Source organism: Urocitellus parryii, chromosome 10, assembly GCF_045843805.1.
Source record: "Urocitellus parryii isolate mUroPar1 chromosome 10, mUroPar1.hap1, whole genome shotgun sequence".
NCBI lineage: Eukaryota > Metazoa > Chordata > Mammalia > Rodentia > Sciuridae > Urocitellus > Urocitellus parryii.
This window is the reverse complement of record NC_135540.1, coordinates 48,619,481-48,634,706: the sequence shown is the minus strand read 5'-3', so window position 1 is coordinate 48,634,706 and position 15,226 is coordinate 48,619,481. Positions and strand designations below refer to the sequence as shown.

The 15,226-nt window shown below is 35.3% G+C and overlaps 1 protein-coding gene and 1 pseudogene across 1 annotated transcript in view; one reads left to right on the top strand and one right to left on the bottom strand.

The window, feature by feature from the left end:
• The window catches only part of Bank1 (B cell scaffold protein with ankyrin repeats 1), a 231,081-nt gene extending 227,762 nt beyond the window's left edge, over positions 1 to 3,319 (bottom strand). The window contains exons 1-2 of the mRNA XM_077803113.1: positions 3,313 to 3,319; positions 2,719 to 3,117 (exon numbers count right to left, since the gene is read on the bottom strand). Of these exons, the coding sequence (XP_077659239.1) occupies positions 2,719 to 3,117; positions 3,313 to 3,319 (406 nt within the window). The remainder of the gene's footprint in view (positions 1 to 2,718; positions 3,118 to 3,312) is intronic.
• A 199-nt stretch (positions 3,320 to 3,518) lies between these two features.
• LOC113189365 (large ribosomal subunit protein uL30 pseudogene) lies at positions 3,519 to 4,289 on the top strand (annotated as a pseudogene).
• The last annotated feature ends 10,937 nt before the right edge of the window (positions 4,290 to 15,226 follow it).

Below are 15,226 nucleotides of genomic sequence, written 5' to 3'. Positions count from 1 at the left end.
TCTGTGGGCTGTGTGTGGACTTTGTCGGTATTGCAGCCTAGTTAATAGGAACATCTAATGTCTGGGAACTTCCAGTGGATATTTCCTATGTAAAAGACTGCCCAGAAACATTGTTAATTCCTATTTTGCTCTTCCATATCACACATAGCACCTGGGATAGGTGTGACCTGCCAAGATTCCAATCAACCTGCTGATTGTACATCACAAAGCAAAACTCCACCCTTGAAACCTTCCTGTCTTTGATGTACTCCCTTAAATAAACCACTGGAGCCATTTTCTTTTGTCTAGTTCCAGCTCTTGCATGGACTGGATATATCAGGGGCTATGTTTTTGAAAATGTATTTCTGACTCTTTGTTTTTTGTTCTTCACTAATTACTCTAGACTCTAATTTCTCAGGTGGTTTATACCCTCCTTGGCAGGAAGAAGAACCCATTAATGAGATGCTGGCCATCACCCCATAAATTCATATATATATTATTGTTTCATTCTTCACTTGGTTTGACTTAGGTGGGGTATAATTATAAGTGAATTTGAGCTGTTTTGTTCTTACATTTGGTTGTTTGTTTGCACCTTGTGTTTTGTCTCTCTTACTGCCCATACATCACTCTTTCTCCAAATAATAAGCAAATTTTATGTTTCCTCTTCTTTTCTTTATTAATTTGTTATTTTTATTCCTACTTTATAACCATCATCTGCTATCTATTTCCTGCCTTTCCTTTGTTAAATTTTTTAATGTTTCAAATTTTCTTTTGCTCCTACCCTATCTTCTCTTCATTAAGAAACTGCAATCCTGGAGATCGGAGATCTGGGGAAAAGCCTGCCCTCCACATTGCAGCCTGGAGAACCAGAGAAAGGCCCTATTCATCAAAAGAAACCATCAGAGAGCCTACAGAATGGGAGCAGATCTTTACCACAAGCACATCAGACAAAGCACTAATCTCTAGGATATATAAAACACTCAAAAATCCTAACACCAAAACCCCAAATATCCCAATCAGTAAAAGGGCCAAGGAACTGAACCAACACTTCTCAGAAGAGGATATACAATCAGTCAACAAACATGAAAAAATGGTCAACATTTCTAGCAATTAGAGAAATGCAAACTAAAACTACTCTAAGATTTCATCTCACTCCAGTCAGAATTGCAGCTATCAAGAATACAAATAATAATAAGTGTTGGCGAGAATGTGGGGGAAAAGGCACTCTCACATGTTGCTGGTGGGACTGCAAACTGGTGCAGCCAATCTGGAAAGCAGTATGGAGATTCCTTGGAAAACTTGGAATGGAACCACCATTTGACCCAGCTATTCCACTCCTCGGTTTATTCCTAAAGGTCTTAAAAACAGCATACTACAGGAATGATAGCTAAATTGTAGAACCATCCCTGATGCCCTTCAGTAGAAGAATGGATAGGGAAACTTTGGTATATGTACACAATGGAACATTACTCAGCATTAAAAGAGAACAAAATCATGGCATTTGCAGTGCCTATATAGCACTGAGTGCCTATATTAAATAAATAGAGAAATCTCAAATACGTTTTCTCCACTTGAAAACCTCATAAAAATATGAACAAACTAATTCCAAAATCAGTATAGGACAGAAAATAATTAAGATTGAAACCAAAATGAATCAAATTGAGAATAACAAAAGTACATAAAAACAAAGCAAGTTGGTTCTTTGAGAAGAAAAATAAGAATGATAAACCCTTTACCCAACTAACCAACAGAAAGAAAAAACCCAAATCAACAAAATTATAAATGACAAAGGAGATATCACCACAGACACTTCTGAAATCCAGAGGATCATAGACACCATTTTGAAAATTTGTACTCCAATGAATTGGAAAATCTAAAAGATACTGACAAATTTGGGGGCACATATTATCTTTCCAAATTGAACCAAAAAAGATGTACACAATCTAAATAGACAAGTATTCAGGTAATGAAATTAAAACAGCAATTAAATGCCTTTCAAGAAAGAAAAGCCTAAAATATGATGGATTCTCAGCTTAGTTCTACCAAACCTTAAAGAAAAACTAACACAGTTCTTTCTTGTTGTTGTTCTCTTTAAAAAATCATATATGACAGTGGGATGTATTTTGACATAACATACATACATGGAGTATCACTTCCCATTCTTGTGATTGTACATGATGTGAAGTTACACTGGCAGAATATTCATATATGAACATAGAAAAGTTATATCCAATTAATTCTACTGTCTTTCCCATTCCAATCTCCCTCTTCCCTCATTATCCTATGTTCAATCCAGGGAGCTTCTTCTCTTCCCTCCCTTCCACCTATTGTGAGTCAGCATCAGCATATCAGAGAGAATATTTCACCTTTGTTTTTTTTTGGGGGGGGTGGAATTGGCTTATTTCATTTACCATGATAGTCTCCAGTTTTATCCATTTACTGGTGAATGCCATAACTTCATTATTCTTTATGGCCGAACAATATTCCATCATGTGTATGTACCACATTTTCTTTCTCCTTTTATCTTTTGCAGGACACCTGAGCTATTTCTCTAGCTTGGTTATTGTGAATTAAACTGCTATGAACGTACTGTTTAATAAATTTGGCTTCTGTTTTTCTACTTTTTATCCTAGCATCAGATTTTCATTGGTTTAAAAATAAAACTTTAAATTTATAAAGTATAAAAAATAGACAAAATAAAATCAAAACCAGCAAATAGAGAGGATTTGGCAACACTACCTCTGAATATGATTTGCTTGATGATAGAAATGTAGTCTTCAGGCTCCTGCTCTGTTGAGATTTCCCATGGGCTTCCAGAGATATTTAATAATTTATATAGCTGACTTGAGCTCTTCATTCCACAAAGCAGAGTAACAACACTTTCTGGTGAGTCAAGAACTTCTTCCAGAAACTGACGCTTCTTTGAAGTTAGGTCTTTAAGCAGGTCATTGGATAATATCAAAAGTTTACATTTGTAAGAGTTTAAGCTTAGCAATTCCAAATGCTGAAGAGAGAAACTGTCTAAGCAATATAACAGGATTGCTTCTCTTTTCACAACATGGAAAAATACTTCTCTCAAGTACACAGCCCATTCCTTAGCATCTTCTTCATATATTATCATGATGTCTTTTGCATTTCCTAGAAACAGAGAAAATAACGTATTATCTTTTAAAAATGCTAATAGCAGTCTATATTTGATTTATTTTTATAATCTGCCAATATATTCTTTAGGCAATATGATAATGTGCTTGTCCCTGAGTTTAATCCCTAGTACTCCCCCAAAAAATATAGAATGTGGAAACTGATTTTGGGTAAACAAAATAACAATATCACCCTTCATAGAATTTAGACTTTTTATAGAGCCAAAAGTTGAAATGTAACTTTAAAAATGACCTCATTCTCTCAATATTTCTTGTGTCATCATTTCTTCCAAAGCAATAATAAATAAGCTAAAAACTACTTGGAATGAAGACATTTTTATCAGAAAAGTAACATTTCCATCAATTTTACTCAACAATAATTTTTCATTTGCAAGTAACATGAAGAGTATGATCTTATTTTTAATTAAAAATCATTCCCTTCTCTCTTTTCCAACTGGAACCACGGAGGGTGCCAAAGAGAAGGAAAAGGAGGTTCATGCTGTGTCAGAAACCCTTAGGAAAAAGTGAAGGAATTAAAGAAGTTTGCCCAAAATCTGATTCAAAAGTCTTATTATTAAGCTTATCTATGAAAAAGCCAAGGAACATAGGCAGATGTACAGAGTGGAGATTTGAATGGTTAGGGTAATAAGATCATATGGCAACTTCTGTGTACCTGCAGAACCCAAATTGGCATTGGTCATCAGAATCAATGATATCAATGGTGTGAGCCCAAAGGTTCATTAGGTGTTACAACTTCTTTACCTTCGACAGATCTTCAATGGCACCTTTGTGAAGCTCAACAAGACTTCAATTAACATGCTCAGGATTGTGGAATCATATGCTGCATGGGGGTACCCAAACCTGAAGTTGGTGACTGCACTAATCTATAAGCGTGGATATGGCAAAATCAATAAGAAACAAATTGCCTTGGCAGAGAATGCTTTGATTACTTGATCTCTTGGTAAATATAGCATCATCTGAAGGGAGGATATGATTCATGAGATCTACATTGTTAGAAGATGCTTCAAAGAAGCAAATAACTTCTGTGCTCTTTCAAATGATCTTTGCTAGGACATGGAATGAAGAAAAAGACCACCCATTTTGTAGAAGGTGGAAATGCTGGCCATAGAGGAAGATCAGATTCACAGGCTTATTAGAAGGATGATCTAAGGTAATTTGTAATCTGGTTAGTTAATAAAACAATACCTGCTCTCAAAAATAAATAAATAAATAAATTTTTAAAAAGCATTAGCTGACTATCTACCCAAAGTAACTTCTAATTTCCTTAGTTGTTAGCAATGGTTGTTTATGAGGGTGATGTAAGATTAAGATAGACTCTTAAGAAAATTATACAGGTAGTCTTTTTCAATACCTTAAAGTCACTTTTACTTATGTTGAAAATTGAGCCTTCTTTATACATTTATATTTGATTTATACTTTGTCAATGATCTCTATCTGGATATTGTTTATATTTTTAATAATGAATGTGCATCATTTTGCAAAACAAAATGATCATCTTTAAATGTCAGTTTGTATGGTATCAAAAGGATGGAAAGCAAGGTACTAAAAGTCTTGTAATCCACAATCCTGCTTTTCTCTGGGATTCAGGATATGTGTTCAGCACAACTGAGGCAGGGCAGTGAGCAGCTAATGATCTTGAGAACTTTTATATTGTTATTGAATTACTGATTTTATGTATTTTTTGTCTTTTCTCATCCTATAAGTATTTATCCAAAGGCAGATTATCTTTCAATTTATTGATTCCTACTCCTTCCTACCATAATTTCCTGAACAAATATTCAATAATTGTTTGAATACATTTATATGTAAAACAAGAAATAAACATCTGGCAAAAATTGTGCAAGAATCATATGCAAGTTGCGTGTGAATCATCAGTACAATTCTGTCACTGTGTAGTCTCTCAGTTTGGAGGATAAATAGTCACTTGTTGAACAAACACAAATATCATGTCATTATTCAGTATTTTTATGTTTGAGTAAGAGTGGAGGAAAAGTTTTCTCTATATTAAATATAACCAGGATAAGCAGCTCCTCTATGGTTATAAAATTATCAGAGCAAAATTAAACTAGCAATAATAAAAATACTGAGCACCCTGAAACTAGGCCTATATGTGTTTTATACATTCTACTTCATTTAAGCCTCAAAATTACCTACTAAGTAGATACTAATATTTTTCCCATTTTACAGATGGGAAAACTGACATCCTTCTACAATCAGAATTCCAGAGCAGTGTGGCTGCTCCACTGCCTATAATTCTAACAGCCAAGGACACAGCAACATTATTTAAAAGATTAAGATAGATTCTTTGTAAAGATATGGGTTAGACACTCTTAAGCTGGTGATGGGGTGATCTTAAGGTATGTAAAGTGTGAGAAGGTTCCTGGGAGTCTGGTTTCCTGTCCAGGAAAAAGAGGAAGGAAAAGGAACATATGCCGCACCTGAAGGGTATAGTTATCTAAGAACTCACAGAATTTACTTCTTGACTCTAACACTCAAATCAATAAAACATATAATAAGCTTTGAGGACATATGAAAGTACAGAATGAGCACTCCTATTACTGGGTTAGGTATTGCAATAGGCTGATAAATATAAGAAATCCATTCTAGAGACCATCACAAACTGCCTCCAAAGCTTCTCAAGAAAATTACACAGGTAGTCTTTTTCAATACCCTAAAGCCACTTTTACTGATGTTGAAAATTGAGCCTTCTTGATACATTTGTATTTGATTTATACTTTGTCAATAATCTCTATCTGGAAATTTTCAAAAGCCTCAAGATTGTCATTGAATGTCATTCCTTTCTTCTCTATAACTGAAATCATTTCAGTATATTCGTCTTCAATTTTCTGAATTACTATTTACTAATAATTCACATGTTGCTAAGCAGTTAATGTGTAGTATCTCATTCATCCTCACAAATATGTGTGGAGTTGGTCTTGGTATCCTTGATGTATTGGTGGTTACAGCAACCATCAGAGAAGTTAAGTAACTGTCACAGCCACAGAAGTAATCATTGATCTTCATGCCCCCTTCCATTCTTTCCATATGAAACCAAGTCCAGTCAAGATACAAAAGTTTAATACATAAACACCCCTCCCACCATTTTTTGTTTCAGTCCTGGGGATTGATCCCAGGATCTCTATCAGTGGCCTACATACCAACACTTTTTAAATTTTGAGACAGAGTCTTGCTAAATTGTCCAAGTTAGTCTCAAACTTGAAATCCTCCTGCATCAGCCTCCCCCAAAATCTGGGATTACAGGTATGCACCACCATGCCTGGCCTAGGGGCCCTTTCATAGACATTGTTTTCTTTTGCCTTGGCCTAGGAAATAGAAACTTGTACTTGAGTAATATCTAGCCTGTAGACCCACAAGTAGTTATGTATGAATTTTCAAAAGTAGCCTGTAGACTTGTAGTGCACTTTGTTTTATGCACTGAATTAAATGAAGTCTAAATCATCATTCTTCTCTTTTAAGGAAGGTTACTATCATTAAGACTCACCAACTTTTATAAATGGTGAAAGAAAACAATAAATGATGAACCTGAAACATAGAAATACAAAATCTTCATTCCTGGAAAGCTACAGTATGATATTACAATATGATAAAAGTACATTGCTCTTGAAGATTCAATTACGCTCAGCAAATAAATTATTAAAATGTAGATCTTCGGTCCAGCAACATAAAGTAAATGATGGCATTATAGGATGGTTTTACAGGAACAGAATAGAGCAGTATTAATTTTAACATATTTACCATAAAGTGTTCTTTGGGATTCAATAGTATCTTATTTATTTATCTAACAAAATATTACAATGAATTTTTCTACTTGAAGGGAATTTGTATTAATAATCTATGTTAATAATTGCTTTTACATAGAAAATAGATTATACCACATATCATTGTCAAAAGAATGAGGCTAAGCATAAACTAAAATCCTTCCTATTTTACATGCATAGCTTCAAATGGCAGATTTTCTTCTTCTTGAAAAAGATCCAATCTCATATCCACATTTTGATTGCATATAATGGGAAAAGATTGCATGAAGCATCTTTTCAATATTACATTTTTTTCAACTGGTGACTAACATAGAGAAGAAGAAAAAGTAAAAAATTGTAAAAAATAAGTTACAGTTATAATGGAATCTATAGTGACTACATGAACATTAATCTTGATAAAATCGCACACATATATCATTACTTAAATCACACAGTAAATATAGTTAAATCGGTTTTAGATCCCAAATTTGTAATATCACTTCTAGTATTAAGACAGAGAAACACACTTTAACTCACATTTCTTCTCCAGGAAAGCTGATTAATTTCATTTATTCATAGTGACAAAAAGTGCCAAGCCCTTCTTGTATGCTCTGTATGTATCTGTGTAGTGGGTGCTGCTGATGCGTATCCCAAGTCTTCACAGACTGCCAGCTATAACAACTTACCAAGCAGCTATCAAGGTCAGTTACCATGCACACTATTCACATCTGCCCTCTGCTTAGTTGCCTTAGACTTTCTCTGATGCTGAGAGCTTCTTCAGCCTGTGCACCTGCCCAGCTGCTCAGAAATGCTGGGAACTGAATGCACTGAGGGGTGACAGGTGACTTCAACTAATGAGGAATTGAAGCAAATGGGTAAATGGCTGACCTTCTCCATTCTGTCATGGAACAGGTTTGTTCTACATGTAACAGTGGTCCCAATGATATGGCATTATAATTGCTCATTGCATTATTCTGCTTATGAATAAACTCATCACTGGCTTTTGTGAGTGAGGAATTGTGTCAAAGTCCTCATTAGTGCATCATAGACTTCCCTCTAAATAAAGTACCTAAACTCAAGTCCATTTCTCAGACTCTTTTCATTAGAAATCTCTGCATATGTCATTTAGTTCTTCCTTTCAAATATAGATAGCTGTAAAACATAATTTTGAGATTATGCTTTTTAGCCATGGTGAGGAATGACCAGCAAAAATAATTTTTATATAAATTCAGGACTCTCCCTTTTCTCGTTGTTTTTAAAATGCAAACACTCCTAGGCCTTATAGGGCAATCAGGCCATCTAGCTCAGTACAACTCTCCTCCTGCCCTTCTAAGCCACTTACTAGTGAATTTGCCCACTTGCTAGCATGCTAACCCACTTACCAGTAACTCATTTAGCCTAAACTGTTCAAACTCTCCATGTTATGATATGATTATTTTAATGGAACTATAACTGAACCAAGAGCTCACTCTCCAGAATATAGACCAGTCAAATCTTTTCTTCTCCATATTTCTTTTAGTGCTGTCATTGTTATTTAAACACTCATTCAAAAACAGTGGAACTACCTTTATGCCCTTCAATAGATGAATGGATAAAGAAACTGTGGTACAGTTACACAATGGAATATTACTCAGCATCAAAAGAGAATAAAATTATGGCATTTGCAGGTAAATTGATGGAGTTGGAGAATATCATGCTAAATGAAGGAAGCCAACCCCAAAACACCAGGGGAAAATGTTTTCTCTGATAAATGGATACTAATTCATAATGGGGGGTGGCATGGGATGAGTGGAAGGACTTCGGATGGAGCAAAGGGGAGCGGAGCGGGGGGTAAAGGGGTAGGAAAGATGGTGGAATGAGATGGACATCATTACCCTCGGTACATGTATGTTTGCATGAATGATGTGATTCTACTTCATAAAACCAGAGAAGTACAAAATTCTGCTCCATTTGTGTAAAATGAATCCAAGAGCTTTCTACTGTCATGTGTAACTGACTAGACCTAATAAACAAAACAGTGGAGTAGAATATTGAGGCTCCAGCTGGTACTAATTGTTAATAGGTCATTTTAAAAATTATAAACGTAAGAGACTCTAGATCTGTGTGAAGGTTTACATGTTTCAAACTTACCTAGTGGAAGTTTGAGGAATTCTATTCCTGCAATATCCATATCCTTCCCTTCCTTTTACTGCAATTACTGTCTAGATTATGGATTCTAAAAAACAGATTATAAAACAGCTTATTATTTTATGCTTTAAGAAAAGAATACTGTGATAAACTACAATAAACTACAAATTTTAAGATGAATTCTAACTTTAGAGAATTTAAATAGCAAGAATTTAAATAGCTCATGCCTATAATCCCAGAGGCTAGGGAGGCTGAGGCAGAAGAGTGATGAGTTCAAAGCCAGCCTCAGCAAAATCGAGGCATTAAGCAACTCAGTGAGACCCTGTCTCTAAATAAAATACAAAATGGGGCTGGGAATATGGCTCAGTGGTCAAGTCCCCTTGAGGTCAATTGCCAGTACCTACCCCCAAATAAATAAATAGCAAAACCAAACAAAAACAGAAACACAGTCAGAATCAAATTTAATAGGACCACTATTTCACACAGTGTCTAAGTGCTTCTCATTTCACCCACTCGCCCTAAGAATGCTGTCCTCAGGACCTGGTTACTTTCTGTGATCTCTCCAGATTGCTCCTGCCCTAGAGATTACAGTACACAGGCTCCATGGCTTCCCCCACAGAAAGCAATACACTGAACGTGAGAAGAAGGGGCGATTTCTTGGCCTTCCCACTCACTCCCTTATTCTGGTTTGGGCAGTGTCTCCTTTCTTGTGTGGCCCCTTTTCTGAAGCTTTTCTTCTGTGTGTGCTCCGGTTTTCATGCAGCTCCAGTCACATCTTCTCTCCTCTTCCCTCAGGAGCCTAATGAAGGATTCCTACTGTTGTTAATCTGAATGCTTCATTATCCCTCCTTGGATTCTGCAGCCCTGCCTATCTCAATAAATAATCCTTTTATTATATTTTTCAGTTAACATCTTTAATGGTGCCATCTGTTTTCTGTCAGGATCCTGATAAATAGAGGTCCAAAGAGTGCCCAAAGGAAACAGGCTCTACCAGATGGATTTTGGAACTGGGTTGCTCTCGTAATTGTGGAGTATTCAAGGAACCCCTTGCCAGGGAGTTAAAACTGGTACACCAGCAATTTATGGCATGCGGAGGCACCATAAGGATTTAGATTTTTCACTAGTGATTATTTGGGATGGGGTGCCAGTGGAGGGAAGTTTTAGGACAGTGGAATTTAGTTAGTATGTGCAAAAGGGCTTACAGAAATGTGGATGGGAGGGAGGAATATGGCTGCCCAGACAGTTTAGACAGGATGTGCATGCAGAAAGAAAGCTACTACGAACCCTTCTAGGATTCATAAAACTTTTGTAAGAGCACTGTTTAGACAAGTGGGGAATCCTAAGACTTGAGACCAGAAGATTGAGGCAGAGATAAGAATGGGAACTTAGAAATTCCAAATACCCTGGAATCTTTCTTTAACAGAGTAAATCAGCATTTCCCTATAAAATCAACAAACAAACAAACAAAAAAAAAAAACAAAACAAAAAATAAATGTTTTCAAAAACTTCTCTTGAAATAATTGCCTCACCCCTGAGGTCAACTCTTCTCAGTACCTAGGAGAGCCTACAATTAATGACTAAAATTAAATCCCACAAGGGAAAGGAGGAGCATTCTACATAAACTATTTCATATTCAGAAATTGTTCCTGGATCTTGCCGATGTGTACCATCATGAGTCTGAGAAGTATGCATGGAATGAATTTTAAGGGTTATGAGACTGAAGAAGGCAAAGTAAAAAGTTGAATCTGACTGAACTTATCAACATGATTATATTCTTACAGGATTCATGATTTAATGTGCTATCTCAACACCTATGGAGTTACCTTAGAATAGTTAACTAAAACTTGGATTCCTTGTGGCCTACGGTCATGCAGTTGCAATGCCAGAACTTCCTTGCTAGGAATTGGCTTGCAAACTATCTCTAAAAAACCAGATAGCAAATACTTGAGGCTTTGTGGACTATGTAGGCTGTCTTCCTCTTTCTCTCCCTCTCCTTTTCCCTCCCTCCCTACCTCCTACTCCTCTTTCTTCTACTTCTGCTTCTAAAACACTCTAAAAGTATAAAAACCATTCTTAGCTCACAAGGGCACCCAAACAGGACTCTGGCTGATTTTGTCTTTGGTCATATTTTGCTGACCTGCTCTCTGAAGTGTTTTGACATTCCCTTCACTGAGAATTAAGAAACTTCATCCTGAAAAGCACTGTGTGTGTTGTCTGTCCTCTGCAGCAGGGAGACCATGAAGAGGATTAAACCTTTGAATTGAATTTTGGACATCAATGGGGAATAATGAAGTCTGGATTGGAGGATTACAAATGTTAGCACTTAATCCTTAGAATCAAGAGTTTTTTACTTTATGACTTTATGGATGGTGGTAGTAATTGATCTGGGATACTTAGAATGAAATAAGTGTGTAGACTATATAGGGTCTACTTCATTTTTGTAACCAAAGGAATTCTAGATCTGAGTGTAGAAACTGACTTGAGTTGTTGTATTAAACTATTAGTTCAATAGTTTAAATAGTTTATAGGTTCAGAGACTTTGGCTGAAGAGAGGTCTGGTCTTTTTGGCAAAGTATTTTCTAAGCTGCTAAACGTGGATACTGTATAAGTTCTCTAAGCCTTTCCTAGGCTGACTGTCATCCACATATGGACTAGGAAAAAAAAATACCCAGGAGTGTCCTGTAGTGATAACTAGTTAATGATCACATCTGACACAAACTCCTGAAGACTCAAAATGCAACCACAGAGAATACAGAAGTCAGGTGTATTGATAAATGACACCTTGCCATGCATGTATCTTAAATAATAATTCCAGTGAGCCCTAGGAGATATCTAATGGGTATATTTAGAGCCAAGAATGTATAGTGGTAACATATGTACATAGTAAATATCAGAATCCTTATAGATGATGATGAATATTATGATTAAAAGGTCAAAATATAAGTCTCTGGAATTGTTGCACTTTATCCCCCCAGTAAACTACAAAACAAAATAAAACAGAAACCTATATACCTGGGAGAATTAAAAATATTAGTGCTACACATAAAGAAATGAAAGATGTGATGGTAATTATTTCTTCACAACTCTTTTCATGCACCAGTTTACTAGAGCAAAAGCCATAGCTTCTTGTAAAATAACTGCTGATTTTCACAAACATTATTAAGTTTTTGTTATTAACTGTTGTTCTATGATGTTTTTATTGGAGCAAATCAACCAGCCTATGGAAACTATAAACAGATATTGATCAAGTAATTACTTTCTAATTTACTTCTTTCTAAAGATAATAAGAAGCAATTTGCAGTCATTTGGCCAAGGTAGGAGTAACCTATCACTGACTTACCTCAAGACTATGCCTCCTGTCAAAAGAAGATCTGTAGATTTATTGACCATATTGATATAACAATAATACCATGTATCATTTTATGCAAAACACAAAGCATGGAACTGATGAAATTAAATGTACTTGCTCATAAGGAAAGAGCAAATGCCCTAGATGCCATATTATAATATATTTATATCCGAGTGTGAATGTGAACATCTTGAAATTCAGGGCCCTACAACACTGGCAAACTTTCTAGACATCCAATGGTTTGAGGCATATCACGACACCCTTATATACCAAAAGACAAATTACTCTGTCTCATCCATCATTTTATGGGCCTCTTCATTTTGAAGAAATTTGCACATTGGAGTATTCTGACCCATTGAGAAAGTAGCCAGTAATAAAAACTGTTTTTTAGTACAACCCAGAATAAGAAGGGGATCTGCTACATAATCAAGCTGCAGCACACCCTACACTGTCATTGGAGCTTTATGATAATGCTTTATAGATTTTTTTGGCAAGTCTCATTAGGTGATCCACAACACAGACACCTAAGATTTTTAAGGAAGATTAGCCTTTTTTAATATCTCCTTTCTTTTTGAAAACTAACTTGTGAGTTATTATTGGGTCTTGATAGAGATTACTGTTTGTTTGCAGGATACTAAGTGTTTATGTAATCTAGTTGGCCATTAATGCACTAATGTTCTATGACACACCACATTAGAAATCTGGCTATGAGTAACCAGATTCCCTCAGAAAATGGATACTTTATATTAGAAAACCAGAGTAGGGCAGTTCTAGGTGGGACAAGCAATTTCCAGGAGCATGTGGTTCAAACTCCCTTGAAACTAAACCTTTCAGCTTCATACCTCTCCTGCAGTACACATCTATAGATTCGTGGGGGATTGCCAAATCTCTTAGCAGAGAAAAAGAAGTATGACATTGGCTTCTGGATGTGTTTGACAATATTGCTGTCAACAGGCCACAGTGAATGACTGCTGTACTGCAGCTCCACTCTTGGATGTCCCTGAAAGGAAAAAGTAGCAGGAAACTCTTCCAAGTTGACAAAAACTTGGGAAATACATATGGTGTTTACTTTGGTTTGAAGAAAAGAAGGCTGAGCTAGGGATCTACATTGAACAGAAGAAGAAGAAAGAGTGGAAAAGAATGTGCTTATTTCACTTCAGAGTGGAGTACACAAACTGGGTTACAAAATAAGAAAAAAAATATTTAGGAAACATGACCCTATAAATTTTGTTCTTCCATATAATGATTTTGTTATTTTTTTTTGTGGCTTATATACAGGCAAATTAGATTTGAACTCCTGTGTCCCACTTTTCCTTTGTGAGTAACTGAATCTGTATAATAAGCTTTCGGCCACATTGGTGATCAACAAAGTATACTGAAAATTTGCTACAGTTATAATTGAGGCTGCAAAGGGATCAAAGTTTTATAGGTTTTATATAGTTATAGGAAAATTCATCTTGGAAAGGCTTTGTCCTGTGGCAAAGCACTTTCCACAAACACAGAGTTCATTTCAAGGAAGAACATGTAATTACAGAAAGGTTAGGGCTGTAGTTGTAGATAATCTGAAGACAGATTATTGATATTATCCTTGAGCAGGCAGGTCTGTTATTAGACTATATTTACAGGATTGGATTGGTTTGTCAAATGTATACATTTCTAAAAATTTTTTAAATGTATACACTAAAAGTGAATTTTACTTAGTTGTATTATTCAATATTCTTGACTACATAAAGCAATAGTCTGATGAAAATCAATACAATTTTTAATATTTGCAAAAAAGCATGTCCAGAGCTCCAACAGCAACTTCCTAACACCATAACCAAAGAATAAAATAAATCTTTAAACTCTCTTAATGTTTAAATACCCATATTTCCTAACTCTATAAATGCCTTAAATCAGAATTTGATACAAACTACCATATCCATCAGTAGTAATTTCAGTACCTCTCTAATCAGAAAATTGAATCTTCTTTAAATGACTTAGTAGATATTAATTAGTATAATTGAAAATCAAGATTATTTCCTGAAGAAATCACAACTGACATTGTCATCAATGATAAATGCAGGCTTTAGTATTTACACCTCAAAATGAAGTATGTGAAGATCCTAGGGGACATAATTTCAATTAATTTTGTAGTATATCAGTAGTAGATTCCACTTCTCAAATTTTTATATTTCAAATTTTATCATTTCAGTATAAAACATATACTAGGAGCCAAGATCAAAAGAAGCTTGTAATCAGCATCCCAATTCTTAGCTATAGTGCTTCATGAAATTTCCACAGCACACAAGGACATATGTTCTTGACAGCTCTTGACCTGTGGTCCAAGGCCTTTCATACAGAGAGGGTATAACTGTCTGTGAGATTTCATATTACACACTTTACTTTCTCACAAATATAAGTCATATTAGCTAATATCAACTTATTCAGCAATTAAGGCAGCATTTGATTTCCCTCTCTGCCTTGTTTCTTTTTTTGTTATTTCTTAATATTCAAACATTGAAGAAGGTTCTTTTTTGCTCCATCCTCTCTCCTACCCTCAACACAATTCCCTAAGTTATTCCTACTGAAAAATGTTTAATACTTGATTACAAAACTGTTCCATATTGCAAGTAACGTACACTGAAATTCCCCTCAATAGTAATAATATGGAAATTACTTGCACAATTATATTACATTGTGTTTTTATACTACTCATGATATTATAGTTTTTTTTAAAAAAAGTAATTTCATTCAAAAGTATAATTTTAAACTTAAGAAGACACAAACTAGAAAGTTTGAGAAAACTGCCCAGGACCATACCAATATTAGACGATAAAACTGAACTTAAATCCACACCTATTGCCAAACTA